Source organism: Nerophis lumbriciformis, linkage group LG09, assembly GCF_033978685.3.
Source record: "Nerophis lumbriciformis linkage group LG09, RoL_Nlum_v2.1, whole genome shotgun sequence".
NCBI classification, from domain to species: Eukaryota; Metazoa; Chordata; class Actinopteri; order Syngnathiformes; family Syngnathidae; genus Nerophis; species Nerophis lumbriciformis.
The window spans coordinates 45274724-45296935 of NC_084556.2; the positions used below are offsets into that span (position 1 = coordinate 45274724).

Genomic DNA, 22212 nt, shown 5'->3' on the forward strand with positions numbered 1-22212 from the left:
GTTGTAGTTATTGCTTGCTTTGCATACTTCTCTGCAATATCGTTCCCCTCAACTCCTCTGTGAGCATGTACCCACAGAAGTCTTATCACACTTTCTGCTTTATTTTTCCTAAACTCTGCTTTGTTTTACAAGCTATGTTTGCTATGCTGATTATTGCACTACTAGAATACAAGCACGCAGCTACCGTATTTTTCGGACTATATCGCAGTTTTTTTTCATAGTTTGGCCGGGGGTGCGACTTATACTCAGGAGCAACTTATGTGTGAAATTATCAACACATTACCGTAAAATATCAAATAATATTATTTAGCTCATTCACGTAAGAGACTAGACGTATAAGATTTCATGGGATTTAGCGATTAGGAGTGACAGATTGTTTGGTAAACGTATATCATGTTCTATATGTTATAGTTATTTGAATGACTCTTACCATAACATGTTACGTTAACATACCAGGCACGTTCTCAGTTGGTTATTTATGCGTCATATAACGTACACTTATTCAGCCTGTTGTTCACTATTCTTTATTTATTTTAAATTGCCTTTCAAATGTCTATTCTTGATGTTGGGTTTTATCAAATACATTTCCCCAAAAAATGCGACTTTTACTCCAGTGCGACTTATATACATTTTTTTCCTTCTTTATTATGCATTTTCGGCAGGTGCGACTTATACTCCGGTGCGACTTATACTCCGAAAAATACGGTACTTTACTTTCTTTAATTTCCTCTGTCAAATTAACTACAGTGTAAATTGCTACCAATTCCCCCATAAAAAATGATAAACTGTTGCCAATTATTTTATTCAAAACTATGCTTTTTGTGGAATAACTTTATACATATTCTGAATGTTTTCTCAATAATTTGTTACATCTGATAATGATTTACATCCAAATTGGTATTGCAGGAATTGGAATTGTTGGGCTAACTATCATATTTCCTATTTGAACTTTTTTACATAGATCTTTTATTCTCCATTTGAAACACTTACTATTTTTCCTTTTTATTTCTTAGCAGTTGAGTAGCACTTGGTGAGTTGGATTTCCTTCCCTGGACCCTTTTAGTTTTGCCCAATAAGCTGCTTGCAGTTGAGTTCTCCTCATGTCTGAAAGTTTTTCATTCATTGCCACTGCGGTTGATTTGGTAGCTCCACAAGCTAACATTAATGCTTGGGATTGGATCCTATCAATGTTCTCAAGTAATGTTTTTGAAGCAGACCGATAACTGATGCAGCAATAATCAATTATAGATCTAATTAAATTGATATATATTGCTTTCAGTGCCAGACTATTGCCCGCCCCCCCCAATGTTTACCCCTCATTATATTCAACTCCTTTTTACTTTTCGCCACATTTTGACCTGTGTGGATTGACCAGTTGATTGATTGACACTTTTATTAGTAGATTGTACAGTACATATTCCTTACAGTTGACCACTAAATGGTAACACCCGAATACGTTTTTCAACTTGTTTAAGTCGGGGTCCACGTTAATATATTTATAAAACCATATTTGTACCTCTTCTATATTTTTACCAGAAGATTTGATCCGAAGCTTGTTTTAAATGAGATGGGAGCTCAAAGTAAAGCCGCTGCTCCTCCACATCGAGAGAAGCCAGATGAGGTGGTTCGGGCATCTGGTCAGGATGCCACCCGAACGCCTCCCTAGGAATGTGTTTCGGGCACGTCCGACCGGTAGGAGGCCACGGGGAAGACCCAGGACACGCTGGGAAGACTATCTCTCCCGGCTGGCCTGGGAACGCCTCGGGATCCCCCGGGAGGAGCTGGACGAAGTGGCTGGGGAGAGGGAAGTCTGGGCTTCCCTGCTTAAGCTGCTGCCCCCGCGACCCGACCTCGGATAAGCGGAAGAAGATGTTTGGATGGATGGGCTTGTTTTAAACCTTCCTTTTTGTAAAATTCCTGACTTCGGTACTCCCAACTGAAAATCTCAAACCCCAAGCTGTTCCACTTTCTTGTACTTTATTTACCGCTTTTTTAATCTTTTTTTACTATATAATTTGTATCTGTACCTCTTTTCGACATCACTCCATTATCAGCAAGAAGCGCCACCTCTGCTAATCCCTCCGCTTGACTTCACTAAACACTTAATTCATCATTATTGAGAAACGTACTGGACTTATTATACTCCTTTTCGGGGTCCATTACAAGCAACTGCAGTTTATTGCTTAAAAATGCCTAATTGTCATGATTTGTTGCCCAGATCATGTTTTGTTTAGTTAAAGACTACCTTAGTTCATTTCAGCACCCCTGGGGTTGTGTTCTTGGTTTCCATGGGTGCTGATTAGTTTCACCTGCCTCTGATTAGTGTTTGGGACGCTCACCTGCTCCCGGTCACTGATCAGAGAGCTACTTATTCCTGCTTTTCGCCACACTCAGGCTGGCTGTCTTGTTTGCTTCACACAACAGATACCTTTGATGATTTCTTGCTTCTTTGCTCGTGTTTTCTTTGCTAAACTTTTCCGTTAGCTTTGCCATAGCTTCCCGTGCAAACGGCACGCTTTTCTGTTTATTTATATTCCTGACTGATTTATGGACGATAAAGCATTGTCTTACCTGCACGCTGCCTCCGGAGTTCCGTCTGCATCCTGGGAAAACGATACGACGTGACACTAATGGCCTGATCAGTATCAGGTGTGACTCCTGGCTCGGCCCCTCATCAGGCACAGCAAGGTCTACAAACAGAAAAAAACAGGTCAGAAACAGAACAATGGCCAAGAAGGCAGTAACAAATACAAAACTACAAAACCGGAATATCTTAAACGTAACACATTTTGCTGTGTTACACAAATTAAATTAAAATTGGAGTAATCAGAGTCACCCGCCTCTTCTAAAGTTTTCAAACGCGATGCATCAGTAATGTATGTCAGGTCCCCAGAGTCTGTTTTGACCATGCTCATTTAACTTCCTGGCCCAAAGTTTTCTTTTTTTTGTGTGTGTGTTCAACCTGTGTTTAGTTCTGAGACCACACAGCAATGACAGTTGGCTGTAATCACAAGAAAGAAGCACCGACTACTGAATTCAGATTTGGCGAAGCGTGCAGATTTCAGGCACGTGGCTACTTTTGATATGATTTGCGTATTTATAAGGGGGCGTGGCCTGGGCCTCTAGGATTAATGCTGCGTTCAATTTACCTCGGAAGCCGGAAGTCGAAGCTTGGAATGATGTCACAGCTGAGTTCAATCAATCAATGAAAGTTTATTTATATAGCCCTTAATCACAAGTGTCTCAAAGGGCTGCACAAGTCGTGAGCGTTGTAGTTACAAGGTCGGAAATCAAGATGGCCATATCCACCAAAGCTATTTTTGCGCTTGCCTTGTCTGAATATAAACAACTTATTGAAAATATGGACTCTTTCTATAACTTTTAGGCACGGTGGATGAAGAGGAAACACAGACGTTATTGTAGTGTTGTTCAATAGGATTGGGCGTTCTTTGAATTTGAACAAGTCCGGTTGCAATTCGGCCCTGTAATGAGGTGGTGGCTTTTACAGGATGTACCCCGCCTGCCACCCGAAGCAGCTGAGATAGGCTCCAGCGCCCCCCGCAAACCCGAACAGGACAAGCGGTAGAAAATGGATGGATGGAAGTACAAAACCCAAAACGAGTGAAGTTGGCACATTGTGTAAATCATAAATAAAAACAGAATAAAATGATTTGCAAATCCTTTTCAACTTATCAATTAATTAGACTGTAAAGACAAGATACTTAATGTCTGAACTGAGAAACAATTTTTTTAGAATTTAATGGCAGCAACACGTTGCAAAAAGTTGGCACATGGGGCATTTTTACCACTATTACATGGCCTTTCCTTTTAACAACACTCAGTAAATTTTTGGGAACTGAGGAGACCAATTTTTTAAGCTTTTCAGGTGGAATTCTTTCCCATTCTTGCTTGATGTACAGCTTAAGTTGTTCAACAGTTCGGGGTCTCTGTTGTCGTATTTTAGGCTTCATAATGTGCCACGCATTTTCAATGGAAGACAGGTCTGGACTACAGGCAGGCATAAGCAGAGGGGTCCATGATATCGTTGCTTGGATTGCAACATATGTTGTTCCAAACCTGGTATGTACCTTTCAGCATTAATTGTGCATTCATAGATGTGGAGGAGGACATGGCATCCACAGTTTCCTAAAACGGTTTTAAATGTGTACTCGTCAGACCACAGAACACTATTCTTCTTAGATGAGCTCGGGCCCAGCGAAGCCGGCGGCGTTTTTGGGTGTTGTTGATAAATGGCTTGTGCTTTACATAGAGTTTAAACTTGCACTTACAGATGTAGCGACAAACTGTAGTTACTGACAGTGGTTTTTTGAAGTGTTCCTGAGCCCATGTGGTGATATCCTTTACATACTGATGTCACTTTTGGATGCAGTACCGCCTGAGGGATCGAAGGCCCGTAATATCATCGCTTACGTGCAGTGATTTCTCCAGATTCTCTGAACCTTTTGATGATATTACAGACTGTAGATGGCAAATCCATAAATTCCTTACAATAGCACGTTGAGAATTGTTGTTCCTCAACTGTTCTACAATTTGCTCACGCATTTGTTCACAAAGTAGTGACCCTCGCCCCATCCTTGTTTGTGAATGACGGAGCATTTCATGGAAGCTGCTTTTATACCCATTCATGGCACCCACTTGTTCCCAATTAGCCTGTTTACCTGTGGGATGTTCCAAATAGGTGTTTGATGAGCATTCCTCAACGTTCTCAGTCTTGTATGCCACTTGTGCCAGCTTTTTTGAAACATGTTGCAGGCATTAAATTCCAAATGAGCTAATATTTGCAAAAACTAACAAATGTTTACCAGTTCGATCGTTAACTATCTTGTCTTTGCAGTCTATTCAATTGAATATAGGTTGTAAAGGATTTTCAAATCATTGTATTTTGTTTTTATTTACAATTTACACAACGTGCCAACTTCATTGGTTGTTGGTGTGTATAACTCATTTACCATTTACAATAGTTCTTAAATAAAATGTAATTGTTCTTATTTAAAAGCATGTTATATGTTAAAATTGTGCTGATTTTGAGGGCTCAAAATGTATTAATGACATTTTCATTCCTTGTAAGCCGCGGTTCAATTTTATATCAATCAGTGGCAGCCTTTTATGTTATGGATGCTATGGTCCCTTCGTTTTCAAAACTACAATAATTTTGCCAGTGAAAATGTGTTATTTTAATCATAGAGTTATGCATGTGCAATAATAATGGCTAATCAAAGCTAGGTTAGATTCCTACTCTTTTACTGCACATATTTAGCTTTAATGTGTGAGGCCTATAAACTGTGCATGTGTTGGCAGCAGGTTCTACACACACTCTACATGGAAACAGGAATTTGAGTTCTGAATTCATACACACACAAGTTAACGTATATCCTGTGTAGTTATATGCAGTATAATTTTGCAAATGTAAATTTTTTTTAATGAGAAGAACTGGATTTGCTATTATTGTTGTAGTGTCTATTTCAGCTGGTCACTTCATGTGTATGAAGCCCAGTCCTAATACAACCAGTTCAGAAGTGATGACACAGGGTTTGGTCTTACTCGTTGAGTCGGCTGTGTGTCAACTCACACGGTAGAACGACCATGTTGCCCCTTCATCACCATCAACTTCTTTAGTGAAGTCAAAGAACACATAAAACCTGTCACTTTCTGTTCAGCTCACAGGCAAAAGTCGCAAGCCTTCAAATTAAAGTACACTGATCATTTTAACTGTTCACTTAAACAATATACCTGCCTTGAAAATAACTTACATTTATTCTTGTTACAATACGTATCACAATAACACAATGTGAATAATGCCATTTGTAGAAAATAGCACTTACATTTGTTCTGAGGAAAATTAAAGTACAGCACATGGAAGTCGAGTGAACACTTAGATACTTTTATAAAGTATACAAACATTCAGCATTGGTGAGCTTGAAGCATTCATATACAGCATATACACATTTTAATAATAAGCTCATGTTAGAGAGGCGTTCTTGTCTCATTTTCTTTTGATGAACTTAGGGCCAGTCCCAATACTGCTCCTCGAGACAACAGTCGTTGATGGCGGCTTCTTGCCTATTCAGTTCTTCGTTAACTCATCAACCGAAGCATTATGATTGATAAAAAACGATCTCAACCATGCACTCCATTGCTGCCAGGTTTGTTTTTGTTATGGTGGGAGTAAGTTTGTACACTATACCGCTACTAATCTAGTACTGCGGTACTAATGAATCAAAACAGGTACTATAGTGCCTTTGAAAAATACCGGTACTTTTTTTTTTTTTTTTTTTTTTTGCGCATGTTGATGCCAACGCGCACACACGTAGAGCACATACAAACAGAAATTGTGTAGAGAGGGAGAATGGCAAAAAACAAAAATGCAATTCTACTGGTTAATAAAGAAACTACGTGAAGCGCAATATGAAGCTATTTTGGCTTCAAAACACCAGAAGCGTTTTGCTGCAAACAGTGCTTTAAAACATGCCTTGCCAAAGGTGGTAATACATTATTACCACCTTTGCTTCAAATTTAGGTAAATATTTATTTATTTATTTATAGTATTATTTTATTTATTTATTCACCTAAGCAGGTGTCATTCAGATCTGCACAAGGAGTTGAAAGAGTGAAAGGTAATATAGTTAACAGCTTGACATATGCCAATGTACATACGTAGACACACACAGCTGTTTGGCTTGTTGCTAATTATTAGCGGAGTCAAAACCGCCCACATAACGTAAACTATTATGCCAGTGAATTGACTGAATTTTCAAATTCCCACTATTTAATTTGCGTTATATCTTTTAACACTGTATGCTGTACCTGCTACTTATATGTGTAGTTTTAGCCATATAATATTATTTACTGATTTGAATTTATATTAAAGAACCGATCAAAACTGGCAACCATAAATCATGAAACATTTGTTTCAATGTCAATCAAGCTTTTTTTATTCCATTGTAACTAGGAATGTCCGATAATGGCTTTTTGCTGATATCCGATATTCCGATATTGTCCAACTCTTTAATTACTGATGTAGATATCAACCGATATATACAGTCGTGCAATTAACACATTATTATGCCTAATTTGGACAACCAGGTATGGTGAAGATAAGGTACTTTAAAAATAAAATACAATAAAATGAAATAAGATAAATAACAGTAAAACAATACAAAAACGGTTACATTGAAACTAGTAATTAATGAAAATTAGTAAAATTAACTGTTAAAGGTTAGTACTATTAGTGGACCAGCAGCACGCACAATCATGTGTGCTTACGGACTGTATCCCTTGCAGACTGTATTGATATATATTGATATATAATGTCGGAACCAGAATATTAATAACAGAAAGAAACAACCCTTTTGTGTGAATGAGTGTAAATGGGGGAGGGAGGTTTTTTGGGCTGGTGCATTAATTGTAAGTGTAGCTTGTGTTTTTTATGTTTATTTAATAAAAAAAATATTTAAAAAAAACGATACCGATAATAAAAAAAACGATACCGATAATTTCCGATATTACATTTTAACGCATTTATCGGCCGATATTATCGGACATCTCTAATTGTAACCTAAATCTATTGTGGCGGGTGATATGTGAAATGTAAAATTGTAAAGTGTTCTTTGATTACAATAAGAAAAGCTCTTTTGCCTTTCAGTTTTAATTCTAGTCTTCTAGAATTGTTCTTTGAGTACAACAAGAAATGTATGTTGAATGTATCATATGTTTTTCTGTTAAAATGAAGCCATTTTTTGTGGTCCTCTTTGTTTTGAAAAGTATCAATAAACATTTTGGTACCAGTATCCTAGGTGTGACGTATGTGCAAACGTAAGAACTGTTCGCTTACATGCCCTATGTAGTGACGTAGCCAGTGGTGTCCCCATTCCTCGGGAAGATTACAAAACTCTACCCCTTGTTGCTTCATTTCTAAGGTGTTGTGGTAGTGAGTAAGGGTTAATGATAGTGAGTAGGGTGTACATTGGAATTGGACCAAAATGTTCCACTGAAATATAAAATTATATTTTTATCATATAGGATTTAGTGTTTAAGTGTTTTTCATTTATTAATTTTTAGTTTTTGTCAAATTCCAATACATTCTTGATGCTAAACTGCAGTTTTGTGACTTTTTTTGAAGTACTTTGTACAAGCAACAATTAATTCACAGCAGGTTCGAACAACAACTATTTTGTTAACATAAAACTAAGGACTGAGGCAACATCAGGACAATGTAATTATCTCCTTCCGTGTGCAGTTGCTAAGCAACCTGTGCCACTTTTTGTGCAGCCTCGCATCCCAGAAGAAACATTGCATGATTGACCTGAAGCGCTCAGGAATGATGGCAGGCATTGCTAAACCATTGGGACGGAATTTAACTCCTTTTTATGCCTTCAAACTTACACAATGTGTGAGCTTGTGTTTTTACAGCCCGTCTGCTCGGATGAAAGTGTGTTCTCATGCAACCAACACTTGGGGTCATTTGAGGGTAGTTGTTCCCTACATGGCTGGGCTAGTTTAACATCAATTTCTTGCGAAGAGAGCAATGGACAACAAAGTCTTTTATTCAGGACCTGTTAAAAACACTGCCCTGTATTTGAATTTTACCTATCTTCCACAGTCCTTATGTGAGACAAGAATACACATGCCTTTCTCTTTCTAAATAGTAAAAAAACTGAGCAGGAGGTGGCCAACAATGCAGGCGAATGGGGATTCTACCTTCTTTTTCTATTTTACCACTGTGTTACATGGCCTTTCCTTTTAACAACACTCTGTAAACCTTTTGGGAACTGAGAAGACCACTTTTTGAAGCTTTTCAGGTGGAATTATTTCCCATTCTTGCTTGATGTACAGCTTAAATTGTTCAACAGTCCGGGGTCTCCGTTGTGGTATTTTAGGCTTCATAATGCGCCACACATTTTCAATGGGAGACAGGTCTGGACTACAGGCAGGCCAGTCTAGTACCCACACTCTTTTACTATGAAGCCACGCTGTTGTAGCACGTGGCTTGGCATTGTCTTGCTGAAATAAGAAGGGGCGTCCATGATAATGTTGCTTGGATGGCAACATGTGGCTCTAAAACCTGTATGTACCTTACAGCATTAATGGCGCCTTCACAGATGTGTAAGTTACCCATGTCTTGGGCACTAATACACCCCCATACCATCGCAGATGCTGGCATTTGAACTTTGCGCCTATAACAATCCGGATGGTTCTTTTCCTCTTTGGTCCGGAGGACACGATGTCCACAGACGTCCACAAAGCTGACAGCGTTTCTGGGTGTTGTTGATAAAGGGCTTTGGCTTTGCAAAGTAGAGTTTTAACTTGCACTTACAGATTTGGCGATGAACTGTAGTTACCGACAGTGGTTTTCTGAAGTATTCCTGAGCCCATGTGGTGATATCCTTTACACACTGTCGGTTTTTGATGCAGTACCGTTTGAGGGATCGAAGGTCATTGGCTTAGCCGCTTACGTGCAGTGATTTCTCCAGGTTTTCTGAACTTTTTGATGATATTACGGACCGTAGATGGTGAAATCCCTAAATTCCTTGCAATAGCTCATTGAGAAATGTTGTTCTTTAACTGTTCGACAATTTGCTAACGCATTTGTTCACAAAGTGGTGACTCTCGTCCCATCCTTGTTTGTGAATGACGGAGCATTTCATGGAAGCTGCTTTCATACCCAATCATGGCACCCACCTGTTCCCAATTAGCCTGTTCACCTGTGGGATGTTCCAAATGAGTGTTTGATGAGCATTCCTCAACTTTCTCAGTCTTTTTTGCCACTTGTGCCACCTTTTTTGAAAAAAGTTGCAAGCATCAAATTCCAATAAGCTAATATTTGCAAGAAATAACAAAGTTTTCCAGTTTGAACGTTAAGTATCTTGTCTTTGCAGTTTATTCAATTGAATATAGGTTTTTATTTACGATTTACACAACGTGCCAACTTAAATGCTTTTGGGGTTTGTATAAAATATCTCATATCACTCTATATGTCGTGATCTGCATATTAAAGGGGCTGTTTGCAACTTGCCTAAACCTTCGGGAGCTCAGTGATTTCCAGCGTGGAACTGTCATAGGATGCCACCTGTGCAACAAATCCAGTCGTGAAATTTCCTCGCTCCTAAATATTCTAAAGTCAACTGTTGGCTTTGTTATAAGAAAATGAAAGAGTTTGGGAACAACAGCAACAAAGCCACCAAGTGGTAGGCCACGCAAACTGACAGAGAGGTGTCAGCAGATGCTGAAGTGCAAAGAGGTCGCCGACTTTCTGCAAAGTCAGTTGCTACAAAGCCCAAACTTCATGTGACCTTCCAATTAGCCCACGTACAGTACGCAGAGAGCTTCATGGAATGGGTTTGCATCACCAAGTCCAATGCAAAGCGTGGGATGCAGTGGTGTAAAGCACGTCGCCACTAGACTCTAAAGCAGTGGAGACGCTTTCTCTGGAGTGATGAATCACGCTTTTCCATCTGGCAATCTGATGGACCAGTCTGGGTTTGGAGGTTGCCAGGAGAACGCTACATTTCAGATTGCATTGTGCCGAGTGTGAAATTTGGTGGAGGAGGAATTATGGTGTGGGGTTGTTTTTCAGGAGTTGGGCTTGGCCCCTTTGTTGCAGTGAAAGGAACTTTGAATGCTCCAGGATACGAAAACATTTTGGATAATTCCCAACCTTGTGGGGACAGTTTGGAACAGGCTCCTTCGTCTTCCAACATGACTGTGCATCAGTGCACAAAGCAAGGTCTATAAATACGTGGATGAACTTGACTGGACTGCACAGAGTCCTGACCTGAACCCGATAGAACATCTTTGGGATGAATTAGAACTGAGACTGAGAGCCAGGCCTTCTCGACCAACATCAGTGTGTGACATCACCAATGCACTTTTGGAAGAATGGTCGAAAATTCCTACAAACATACTCCGCAACCTTGTGGACAGCCTTCCCAGAGGAGTTGAAGCTGTAATGGCTGCAAAAGGTGGACCGACGTCATATTGAACCCTATGGGATAGGAATGGAATGGCACTTCAAGTTCATATGTGATTCAAGGCAGGCGGCCAAATACTTTTGGCAATAGTGTAGTTGCAAACTCAATTTCACATTAACCTGGAAAATAAAAAAAGCTAGGAGTACTGTGGGAACACTTCTCTGAAGTAATATGACAATAACATCTTAAGTACGACTGTCAATCAGTTAAAATATCAACAGCCGATTCACAGGACTTCAAGACGAGCCGCTGTTGTTTTCCTGCCGCCGCGGGCTGTGAAAGTGCTTGAGTTGGTGTGCAGTGTAACACTTTTTGTTGTGTAATTTTTACTGTATTATCTATATTGTGTGAATGTGAGTGTGAATGTTGTGTGTTTATCTGTGTTGGCCCTGCCATGAGGTGTCCAGGGTGGTCACAGTCTTCTGCCCGAGAGCAGCTGGGGGAGACTTGAAATGAATGGATGGTGTGATGGACTTTTTAGATAATGTGTTTTCACTTCTGGTCTGAAAGCCATTTTGGCAAAAAAAATTAAGAGTGCACTGCTCATCTTTGCCAACACTGCTTGATGAATTATTAACTATTCATCAAAACACTTAATGCAAAATGGAGTCTTCAAAAAAACAGTCTTAACTGAAACACAAATTCCATAACCAGTTGAAGAAACAAAGTGACTCTTTGCTATGAATACGGGTGTGCTGATTCAATATCAGCAAAAAAACAAGTCTGTGATATGTGCTTGCTTGTAAAATGTGTGGTACTATGTCCATTACAGTCCTGCAACGTGTTTACTGGACAGCCAGTTAACATCTAAATGTCCTCCAATAAACACTCAAGGTTGGTCTTTTCTTCTTTTATAGTACAATCATTTACAAAAGGTAAATATGATAGGCTATAGGCTACAAGGAGCTAGCACAACCTGGGCAAATTAAGGCCCGGGGGCCGAATGCGGCCCATTGAGCTTTTCAATCGGACCAGCTGCCTTTATGATGTGCAGCGATGTTTTCAAATTACCGTAAGTCTTGAACTATACAAAGTATTTCAATAATTAGAATCTGCGCTTTTGCATGATATACTAGTTACTATGGTCATCTAATTAGTTACTAGGGCTGTGAATCTGTGGGTGTCCCAAGATTCGATTCAATATCGATTCTTGGGGACACGATTCGATTCGAAATCTATTTTTTTTCAATTCAACCCGATTCTCGATTCAAAAACAATTTTTTCCCGATTCAAAAATGATTATCTATTCATTCAATACATAGGATTTCAGCAGGATCTACCCCAGTCTGCTGACATGCAAGCAGAGTAGTAGATTTTTGTAAAAAGCTTTTATAATTTTAAAGGACAATGTTTTATCAACTGATTGCAATAATGTACATTTGTTTTAACTATTAAATGAACCAAAAATATGACTTATTTTATCTTTGTGAAAATATTGGACACAGTGTGTTGTCAAGCTTATGAGATGCGATGCAAGTGTAAGCCACTGTGACACTATTGTTCCTTTTTTTTTTTTTTTTTTTTTTAAATATCAAATGATAATGTCAATGAGGGATTTTTAATCACTGCTATGTTGAAATTCTAACTAATATTGATACTGTTGTTGATAATATTCATTTTTGTTTCACTACTTTTGGTTTGTTCTGTGTCATGTTTGTGTCTCTCAATTGCTCTGTTTATTGCAGTTCTGAGTGTTGCTGGGTCGGGTTTGGTTTTGGAATTGGATTGCATTGTTATGGTATTGCTGTGTATTGTTTTGTTGGATTGATTAATTAAAAAAAATACAAATATATTTTTTAAATAAAATTAAAAAAAATTGATTTTTTAAAAATGACAATCGATTCTGAATCGCACAACGTGAGAATCGTGATTCAAATTCGAATCGATTTTTTTCCCCACACCCTTATTAGTTACTATTGTCATCTAAGTCACAGCAACTCAGTCGAGGCACCAAGCAGTGTGGGTGGGGAGTGTTTCCAGAGCGGCCAGCGTGAAATGCGGGAGTCAGGGACAGACGGAAGTAGATTTTTTTCAGCAAAGTTCTAAAGCTTAGTGATATATCAGATTGTGGGTGTTTTTAAATTTTTTTACCCTTTGTTGCTTTTTTGTTGCGTTTCGCTTGATTGTAAACTGTCAATCGATAGGGTGTGTGACGTTCATATGTTGATATTCAGTGTTTTATCTGTCATAGTTAATATTGTAAATCCCACATTCTTTATTTTCATGTTCACTCTGGGTGTCTCATACAGTAAAAAAACTTAAAATTCCATTCAGTTTTTTAAGGCGGTCTGTCATAACCTTTTTAGCATTCAATCAGACAAGGGTTTTGTATTGGTGTTCCTAAAAATCATATATACCGGGCCCCAGACACATTTGTTTCTCTACATTAGGCCCCCCGAGTCAAAAAAAATGCCCAGGCCTGAGCTTGCAGCTACATAACAGCTAGGCACACAATAGCACACAAATAATATGTCCTTAATTGAACAATATAAAACATATTTGTCAATATAAACAAGTATCAGCTAATTATAGTTGCATATTACTTGCAACTATAATCGTGTGTCAGTCGCCAGGCATTAAAAAAAATACAGCTAAAAATGAGCGATCATCACTATGATGTCACTTTTTTCACTTGGTTGACTCCCGAGGTGGGTAGTAATGCGCTACATTTACTCAGTTACATCTACTTGAGTAACTTTTGGGATACATTGTACTTCTAAGAGTAGTTTTAATGCAACATACTTTTACTTTTACTTGAGTATATTTATAGAGAAGAAAGGCTACTTTTACTCCGACTCGCTACTGATTTTTATCGATCTGTTAATGCACGCTTTGTTTGTTTTGGTTTGTCAGACAGACCTTCAAAGTAGGATCTATCGCATGCCTGCGTTTCACCAATCAGATGCAGTCACTGGTGACGTTGCACTCCGTTTCACCAATCAGATGCAGTCACTGGTGACGTTGGACCAATCAAACAGAGCCAGGCGGTCACATGACCGTCACACGTGGACCCCGACAAGTTGAAAAAATGATTGGGGTGTTACCATTTAGTGGTCATCTCTACGGAATATGTACTATACTGTGCAATCTACTAATAAAAGTTTCAATCAATCAAAAGAGTAAAAGAAAAAAGACACTTTTTTATTTCAACCGTACCTCCCGTCAAAAACCTAAAGACTGACCGTACAGTTCCTGTCTTCACAATAAAAGTGCCGCTCCATCGCGCCTGCGCTGACAAAATAAGAGTCTCCGAAAGCCAGGGCAAACAAGCTAGCAAGCTACGGAGTTTTCCGCCAATGTATTTCTTGTAAAGTGTATAAAAAACGATTATGGAAGCTGGACAAATAAGATGCCAAAAACCAACCACTTTCATGTGGTATTAGACAGAAAGGAGGAACGTTTTTTCTCCTCCATTTGAAAACGTTGACGTTATCAGCACTTGTCAGAACTTGGACTGTGGAGTTTTTGTTTTCCCAAGATGCAAGAGAATTTGGATCGGACATGGCTTGAAGGTGGGTACATGATTTATTTATCAAACAAAGAATAAACGAAAAGCGCGCACTTTGGCGGAGGTAAAAAACTTGGCGAATGAAAACAAAGCTTGCACAAAGGCAGAAACTGAACACGAAATAACAAAACACTTACTGTGGCATGGGACCGTGAACAGGGCTTGAAAACGCGAGGATAGCAGGGTGAGAAAGGCTATGACTCCAGGACGAACAACAGAAAATGAAAAGCTTAAATAACACAGACATGATTAACAACAGGTGCGTGACTCAAAACAGGTGCGTGACATGACAGGTGAAACTAATGGGTAACTATGGTGACAAGACAAGGGAGTGAAAAGACAGAAACTAAAGAGTCCTATAACTAAACAAAACATGATTACACAGACATGACAGAGCCCCTCCCTTAAGGACAGATACCAGATGTCCATAAAAAAAATTAACAAGAGTCATGGGAGGGCGGGAGGGGGACATGGCGGTGGGTCGCCAGACCACGTGTCCCCGTATCCACCGGGGCAGAGTTAGGTGGCGGCGGCGAGTGGAACGCCGCTGCAGCAGGCGAGGCGGGCGACCAGGTAGCGGCCATATCCGTGGCCGACGAGGAGGGAGGCGCGTCGTCATCGTGGCAGGCGTGGAAGCAGCAGATGATGCAGGCAGCGAAGCTCGGCGTGGCGCGTCAGGCGGCGAAGCTCGGCGTGGCGCGTCTTGGTCTTGGCCTAGGCGTGGGTCTTGGTCTTGGCATGGCGGGTCTTGGTCTTGGCATGGCGGGTCTTGGTCTTGGGCGTGGCGGGTCTCGGTCTTGGCGTGGAGGGTCTTGGTCTTGGACTTGGCGTGGAGGGTCTTGGTCTTGGACTTGGCGTGGAGGGTCTTGGTCTTGGACTTGGCGTGGAGGGTCTTGGTCTTGGCGTGGAGGGTCCTGGACTTGGCGTGGAGGGTCTTGGACTTGGCGTGGAGGGTCTTGGTCTTGGACTTGGCGTGGAGGGTCTTGGTCTTGGACTTGGACTTGGCGTGGAGGGTCTTGGTCTTGGACTTGGCGTGGAGGGTCTTGGTCTTGGCTTGGCAGTGCTTGGCGGCGTGGAGCTGGTACCGGAACTTGGCATGATGCGGCTAGGCGTGGTGCGGGTACTGGAGTCTGCCGTGGAACTTGGCGTGGTGGAGCTGGTGCTAGCCTTGGTGCGGCAACAGGTGCAGCGACAGGTGCTAGCCGAGGTGCAGCGACAGGTGCTAGCCGTGTAGCTGCGACAGGTGCTAGCCGTGGAGCTGCGGCAGGTGCTAGCCGTGGAGCTAGCCTTGGAGCAGGTGGAGGTGGCCTAGCTGGGGGTTGCGGCTTGGCAGGTCGGAAGACTGGTGAGGGCGGTCGTGCTGGAGGCTGTGGCTTGACGGGTCGGAAGACTGGTGAGGGCGATCGTGCTGGAGGCTGTGGCTTGACGGGTCGGAAGACTGGTGAGGGCGATCGTGCTGGAGGCTGTGGCTTGACGGGTCGGAAGACTGGTGAGGGCGGTCGTGCTGGAGGCTGTGGCTTGACATGGTGATGCAGAGCCACCCCACCTACACAGCTCCCGACCCCAGCCCCCCCCTCAAGGGGCGGATACCAGACGCACTTTCTGCGGTCTGGAACTCTCTCTAGGGGTGGACGGGGGGAGGCAGAAACGTTCCCTTTAAATTGTCCAAAATGTCTATTTTCTACCTGTGATATTGTGGGTGAAAAAAATTTTTTTTGTGACTTGGGCGTGACTTTAGTCCTGGGGGGCGGGGAATCAAAAGAAAAATAATTCAGAAAAAAAAAATCCTGGTCTTTGACGTCATCTTGGAGCTGCGGAGCTGGCAGCAGCCTACTTCCGCCCGGAGTGGGAGGAGCCTGCGGGAGCGCTTCGTGCGGTCTGCTCGCCTTCCCTGACGTCCTCGGTCTGGAGCGGCGCTTCCGGGATTGCGGTGAAGCAGCGCCATCCTCGGACCAAATGGAGCTAATGGGAATAAGCTTCCCATTTGGCCCCCACATCAGGTCTCGCTCCGCCATGGCTCCTAAAGACTCCCAATTTCCTTCTTCGCCCAAATTCCTTGCGGGAAAGCGATTAGTGGTGTCAGGACTTGGACTGTGGAGTTTTTGTTTTCCCAAGATGCAAGATAATTTGGATCGGACATGGCTTGAAGGTGGGTACATGATTTATTTATCAAACAAAGAATAAACGAAAAGCGCGCACTTTGGCGGAGGTAAAAAACTTGGCGAATGAAAACAAAGCTTCCGCAAAGGCAGAAACTGAACACGAAATAACAAAACACTTACTGTGGCATGGGACCGTGAACAGGGCTTGAAAACGCGAGGATAGCAGGGTGAGAAAGGCTATGACTCCAGGACGAACAACAGAAAATGAAAAGCTTAAATAACACAGACATGATTAACAACAGGTGCGTGACTCAAAACAGGTGCGTGACATGACAGGTGAAACTAATGGGTAACTATGGTGACAAGACAAGGGAGTGAAAAGACAGAAACTAAAGAGTCCTATAACTAAACAAAACATGATTACACAGACATGACAGCACTACTGTCTGATTCCAATCAATGCAAGTCATCAGAATCAGGTAATACACCAACTTATATTTTTGTCTTCATGAAAGAAAGGAATCTATATGTTAAACATGCATTCATTCATTCATTAAAACACCTTTAACATATGAACAAAAACGGCAAAATAAATATAAACTATATACTGTATATATAAATGTGTATGTATGTATGTGTATATGTGTGTATATGTATATATGAGGTAGATCACCTCGACTTGGTCATTTATTAAGTGATTGATTAACGTTGAAAAACTTATTGGGGTGTTACCATTTAGTGGTCAATTGTACGGAATATGTACTGTACTGTGCAATCTACTAATACAAGTTTCAATCAATCAATGAATGCCTACTGAGCCTATGGTGCTGTTAAATTATTGTGGCTCAATTTGCCTTAATTTTTTTAATTTTAATGTATTTAATATATATTATTGTTTTAGTTGCGTAAGAGATATTCCTGGCTCTTAATTTGCTCATTTCATAAGGTCATTTTATGGGATATTTGGCAAATCTGGGAACTAAATCGTTACCAAGAAGTCTCTTCACCAATGTGTTTATAAAGGTGTCTAGTAACATGTCCTAAAAAGTTGAAATTCAACTCTTGGGGTAAAGTTCGTAAAAAACTGCACAAAGTCGGGTACCATTAACCGATTTTTGAAAATTTGAAAATGCTTGATTTGGCCTTAAGTAACTTGTGAGGGGTCAAACTAGGGGTTCTTCAATATTCTGAGTTCATTGCAAGTATTTATTTTTCACCAAGACCACTCCCTGGTGGAAAAATGGACACACCTCCTTTCCTCATCCCGACAATGCCCCCCTACTCACACATACCATGCAGGGTATATGTAAAATAATAATAATAATAAAATAAAAAAGATAATAGTTCATTCTTTAATGTTTGACATGATGAATGGGCCAAGTCAGTGTTTAGTGATGGTTGCTGTAGTTGATTGGCATTTCAATGTGAAGACGTTATAAGTATAACATTAGCACCAAACATGCACCAAAACTACAAATACTGCTACCTTAATGACAGGAACGGAGATGGCATCCCAGATACATCTGTCACTCTTGATACCATTGTGGAAGAATCAGATGATCAGATCGATGATGAGGTTGCAGTAGATGCCGCACTTGAGGATATATCAGTTCTGACAGCTAGTGAAAGTGATGATCAGGTGGTCTCCATGGGTGTTGATGAAGCAAGCAATGCAGTCACTCAGTTTGTTGGGCACAATATAGATTTAAACATTGTCTCTATTCATGGAAACACTCCCTTGCATTCCATGGGTTGGATCAAAGTAACCTCTCCGGCACCACCTTTGCCAGATCCGTGGACAACAGCAGCTGTCCAGAGGGTAAAATTGAAGGCCCTTGCCAAAGCTAAGCTCCTGAAGCAAGCTGAAGTGAATATTCTTCCATTCATGAACATGAAACAGAAGGGAATAAACTCCATCACGTTTCTTCCCATTGATGAACCCTCTTCCTCTTTGATACATAGCTAGCCACTCCTCACACTGGGTGATATACTCTGGGCAGCAGGGTGGGTGATCAAAGCTCAGGATCCTGACTTCCCACACACCAACTGGAATGGATGGATGAAGAGTATCCATTCAGATAATGTCAAGCAGAGCACACAGATTGATTTCCTCCCAGTCATCGATGGTGACCCTAAATACCACAACACCATCTTCACCACTCTCAAAGAGTGCATCCGGCTCTCTGCAGGCAAGGTCACTTTAGTGACGTTCGATCTTCCGATTTGGCTGAAAGCTGTGGATATTATTAAGCAGGCCAATCTACCCATCATTCCGTGGTTGGGCGGGTTTCATCTGCTGATGTCCTACCTTGGATCCATTGGTAACATCATGGAGGCTTCTGGACTACTAGAGCTGATCCAGCTGATTTATCCGGGGAGTACGACAGCTAGCCACTTCCTGGATGGAGGGTGTTTTGACAAGGCAATCCGTGCTCACCTCCTCATTAGTGCAGCCATGTATCTGCACATCATGAAACATGCCTTCACTGAGGAGGAGCTTGTTGGAATGAGGACCTTTTATGGAGATGGTAGCTGATGGGAATATGGGAGACAGTCACACAGATCCAGTGGTGGTACTGTTTGAGCAGAGATTTGAAGAAACCTTCAAAAGACTCGCCAAAGGGGGACGAACACCTGCACTCTGGGTGCAGTACCACCACATGGTAAATGTTATTAAGCTGTTCATCCGAAATGAGCGGCTTGCAGACCACGATGGGCACCTGTTCTGCATTGCTACCTGGATGCTGGACATCTTTGCAGCTGCAGGCCATCATCAGTATGCCAAAGGTGCACGGCTGTACTGTCAACTGATGAAGGAACTGGAAACTTTGCCTGGTTACAAGCACAGCCTTCGCTCCGTGTCTACCTACAGACTCGGGACTGGCTCCTACTACAGAGCATGTCTCTGGACCCCAGTGACTATGGATGGACAATAGGTGTTCATGGTTATGAGCCAGTTCAAACTCTAGACCCCATGGCTCCTGAAGAGCTACTCCAGTTCACGAGCTACAATTGCCATGGAGATTGCAGCAGCCGGCGATGCAGCTGCAAAAAGAATAGCGTCAAGTGCATCTCAGCTTGTGGAGTCTGTCAAGGCATTACCTGCAAGAATGCTATGATGAATACTCAGAGGCAGACAGACTCATAAAGCATTCCACAAGGGGGATTACTGTTTGCTCTGACTAATGTGAAACGAATTGTAATAAATGCAACTTTATGTAAATGCAAAAAAGGGTGTGGCAGTTTTTCCACTAAGGAATAGTTGTAGTGAAAAACAAATGCTACAAATGAACTCAGGCTCATAAAAAACCCCTAGTTTGACCCCTCACAAGTTACTTAAGGCCAAATTAAGCATTTTCAAAAAATCGGTTATTGGCACCTCGACTTTGTGCAGTTTTTTATGAGGTTTCCCCCAGGAGTTGAATTTCAACTTTTTAGGACATGTTGTTAGACACCTTTAGAAACACATTGGTGAAGAGATTTCTTGGTAACGATTTAGTTCCCAGATTTTCAGACGCTTCCCTTACTAATTGCTATTTTTATGTTTTTGTGCATTATTTGTTGCCGTCATCATTAAACGAACAGGTTACTCATCAGTTACTCTGTACTTGAGTAGTTTTTTCACAACATACTTTTTACCTTTACTCAAGTAAATATTTGGGTGACTACTCCTTACTTTTACTTGAGTAATAAGTCTCTAAAGTAACAGTACTCTTACTTGAGTACAATTTCTGGCTACTCTACCCACCTCTGGTTGACTCACACGGCACCCGGAGATCTTGTGAAATGACAGCCGGCTTGCTGCAGGCTCAATATGAAGAAAACAAAGGAGATTGGCAGGATCGCTAGAAACACTTTATTTCAACACTCTCTCGCCAAACACCTGCTGTCTAAAGACAGATCCTGTCTTCTCAATAAAAGTGCGGCTTCATCCTGCTTGCGCTAACAAAATAAGTGTCTCAGAATATTAACGCACACAAACTATCGAGCTACTGAGTTTTTGTATTTCTTACAAAGGATACAATACAAGTATGCAAGTGTGACAAATGAGAAGCTAAACACCAACTACTTTCATGTGGTATTGGAAAGAGGATGACTTTTTTTTTTCCCTCCAAAAAATAAATTTGAAGGAGTTGAACTTATCAGCACTACTGTAAGTCCTGTCTGGTTCCAATGAATGCAACTCCACAAAATAATGTAACTCACCAACTTATATTATCGTCTATCTTTATGCATTTAAGATGGTCATTTGATAAATAGCTCACCTGCTGAAGAAGTGTGGGCTCTCCTGACTTACCCATACAAAGTTTCCAAGGCAGAAGCGTATTAGAAAGTATCCAGTAACAAATGTGTCCGCATCATTTAACTTAAGCGTAATGCACTTAACTTAATAAATTGCTGTGGCCACGAGGTGTCACCCACATAAAATTACCACTCCACTTCAAGTTAAAGACAAATACGTCCATTCCAGACGATTATTAACAAACAGATTACCGGGTAGTGTTTTTCTGTACTTGCCATTGTTCTTTGTTTGACTACTTTCACTTGATCAATCTTTTTTTTTTAACAGTCCACACGGCACAACAAAAACTAATATTATACAGCCAATCCTCATGGCTCCAATGCCAGAATTTGATCTGAAGTGGAAAAGTTGTATCAATATCTATTAAGCTCAGAATGAAGGTCGTAATTAGAAGCAGACCATTTCCATTGCTGTTGACCTCCGTATTCTCTAAAAATGTCATACAATCTTAAGGCCAAGAGAGTTTGCTGTGAGACTCTACACCAGGGGTCCCCAAACTACGGCCCGCGATCCGGCCGGCGGGAAGTCCCAAGTTAAAAAATGTTTTATTATTTTTTTAAATCTGTGTTTTCTAATCCATTTGCTACCGCTTGTCACTCTTGGTGTCTCTTATCCGCTCAGGCAAATTATATTGTCTAAAACTGCATTTTCCCATCGATAACGTGACACTGCGGTGCGAGCGTGTGCGTGTGACAAGTGTGCTATATATATATATATATATATATATATATATATATATATATATATATATATATATATATATATAGATAGATAGATAGATATAGTCAAAAAGTTTGGGGACCCCTGCTGTTAACATTTCATCTTATATCAAAGCAATAATAATGAATGCTGTAAACTTGTGCAAGCGGCTGTGGTGATAAATAATTTATATATTTGTTCCCAGTTAAACGTTTTGTCCTTTTCTGCTGCAGAATAACTTGACCACAAAGGCCCAACAGCGCAGCTTCGACCAGGCTGGACCGTTACACAAAAGCAAGTCTGCCACGGTCTCCAATGGACTGATTTTGGAGTGCAACATGAACAACAACAACCACCATCGTCATCATCAGGCATCAGACCAGGAGAACACACCTAATGTGTTTTATACACGAGGGAAGCGGAAGAAGAAACACCTGCGCAAGAGAAGCACGAAGGTGAGTGTCTTGTTACATCATGCCTGCTGATTTATTCGACTGTATGTTACATTTGTTGGCCTGGTGTCAGTTTAAAATAACACATGATTGAATTAAGACAATACAATTGTTAGTTAATCATTTGAACCTGAGACAATAGTGGAGGTCTCCTGGTAAC

At 41.0% G+C, this 22212-nt stretch overlaps 1 protein-coding gene across 1 annotated transcript in view; it reads left to right on the plus strand.

Moving 5' to 3' along the window:
* LOC140679037 (autism susceptibility gene 2 protein homolog) overlaps positions 1 to 22212 on the plus strand; it is a 671928-nt gene that overhangs the window by 106471 nt on the left and 543245 nt on the right. The window contains exon 3 of the mRNA XM_072913860.1: positions 21834 to 22055. Within this exon, the coding sequence (XP_072769961.1) occupies positions 21834 to 22055 (222 nt within the window). The remainder of the gene's footprint in view (positions 1 to 21833; positions 22056 to 22212) is intronic.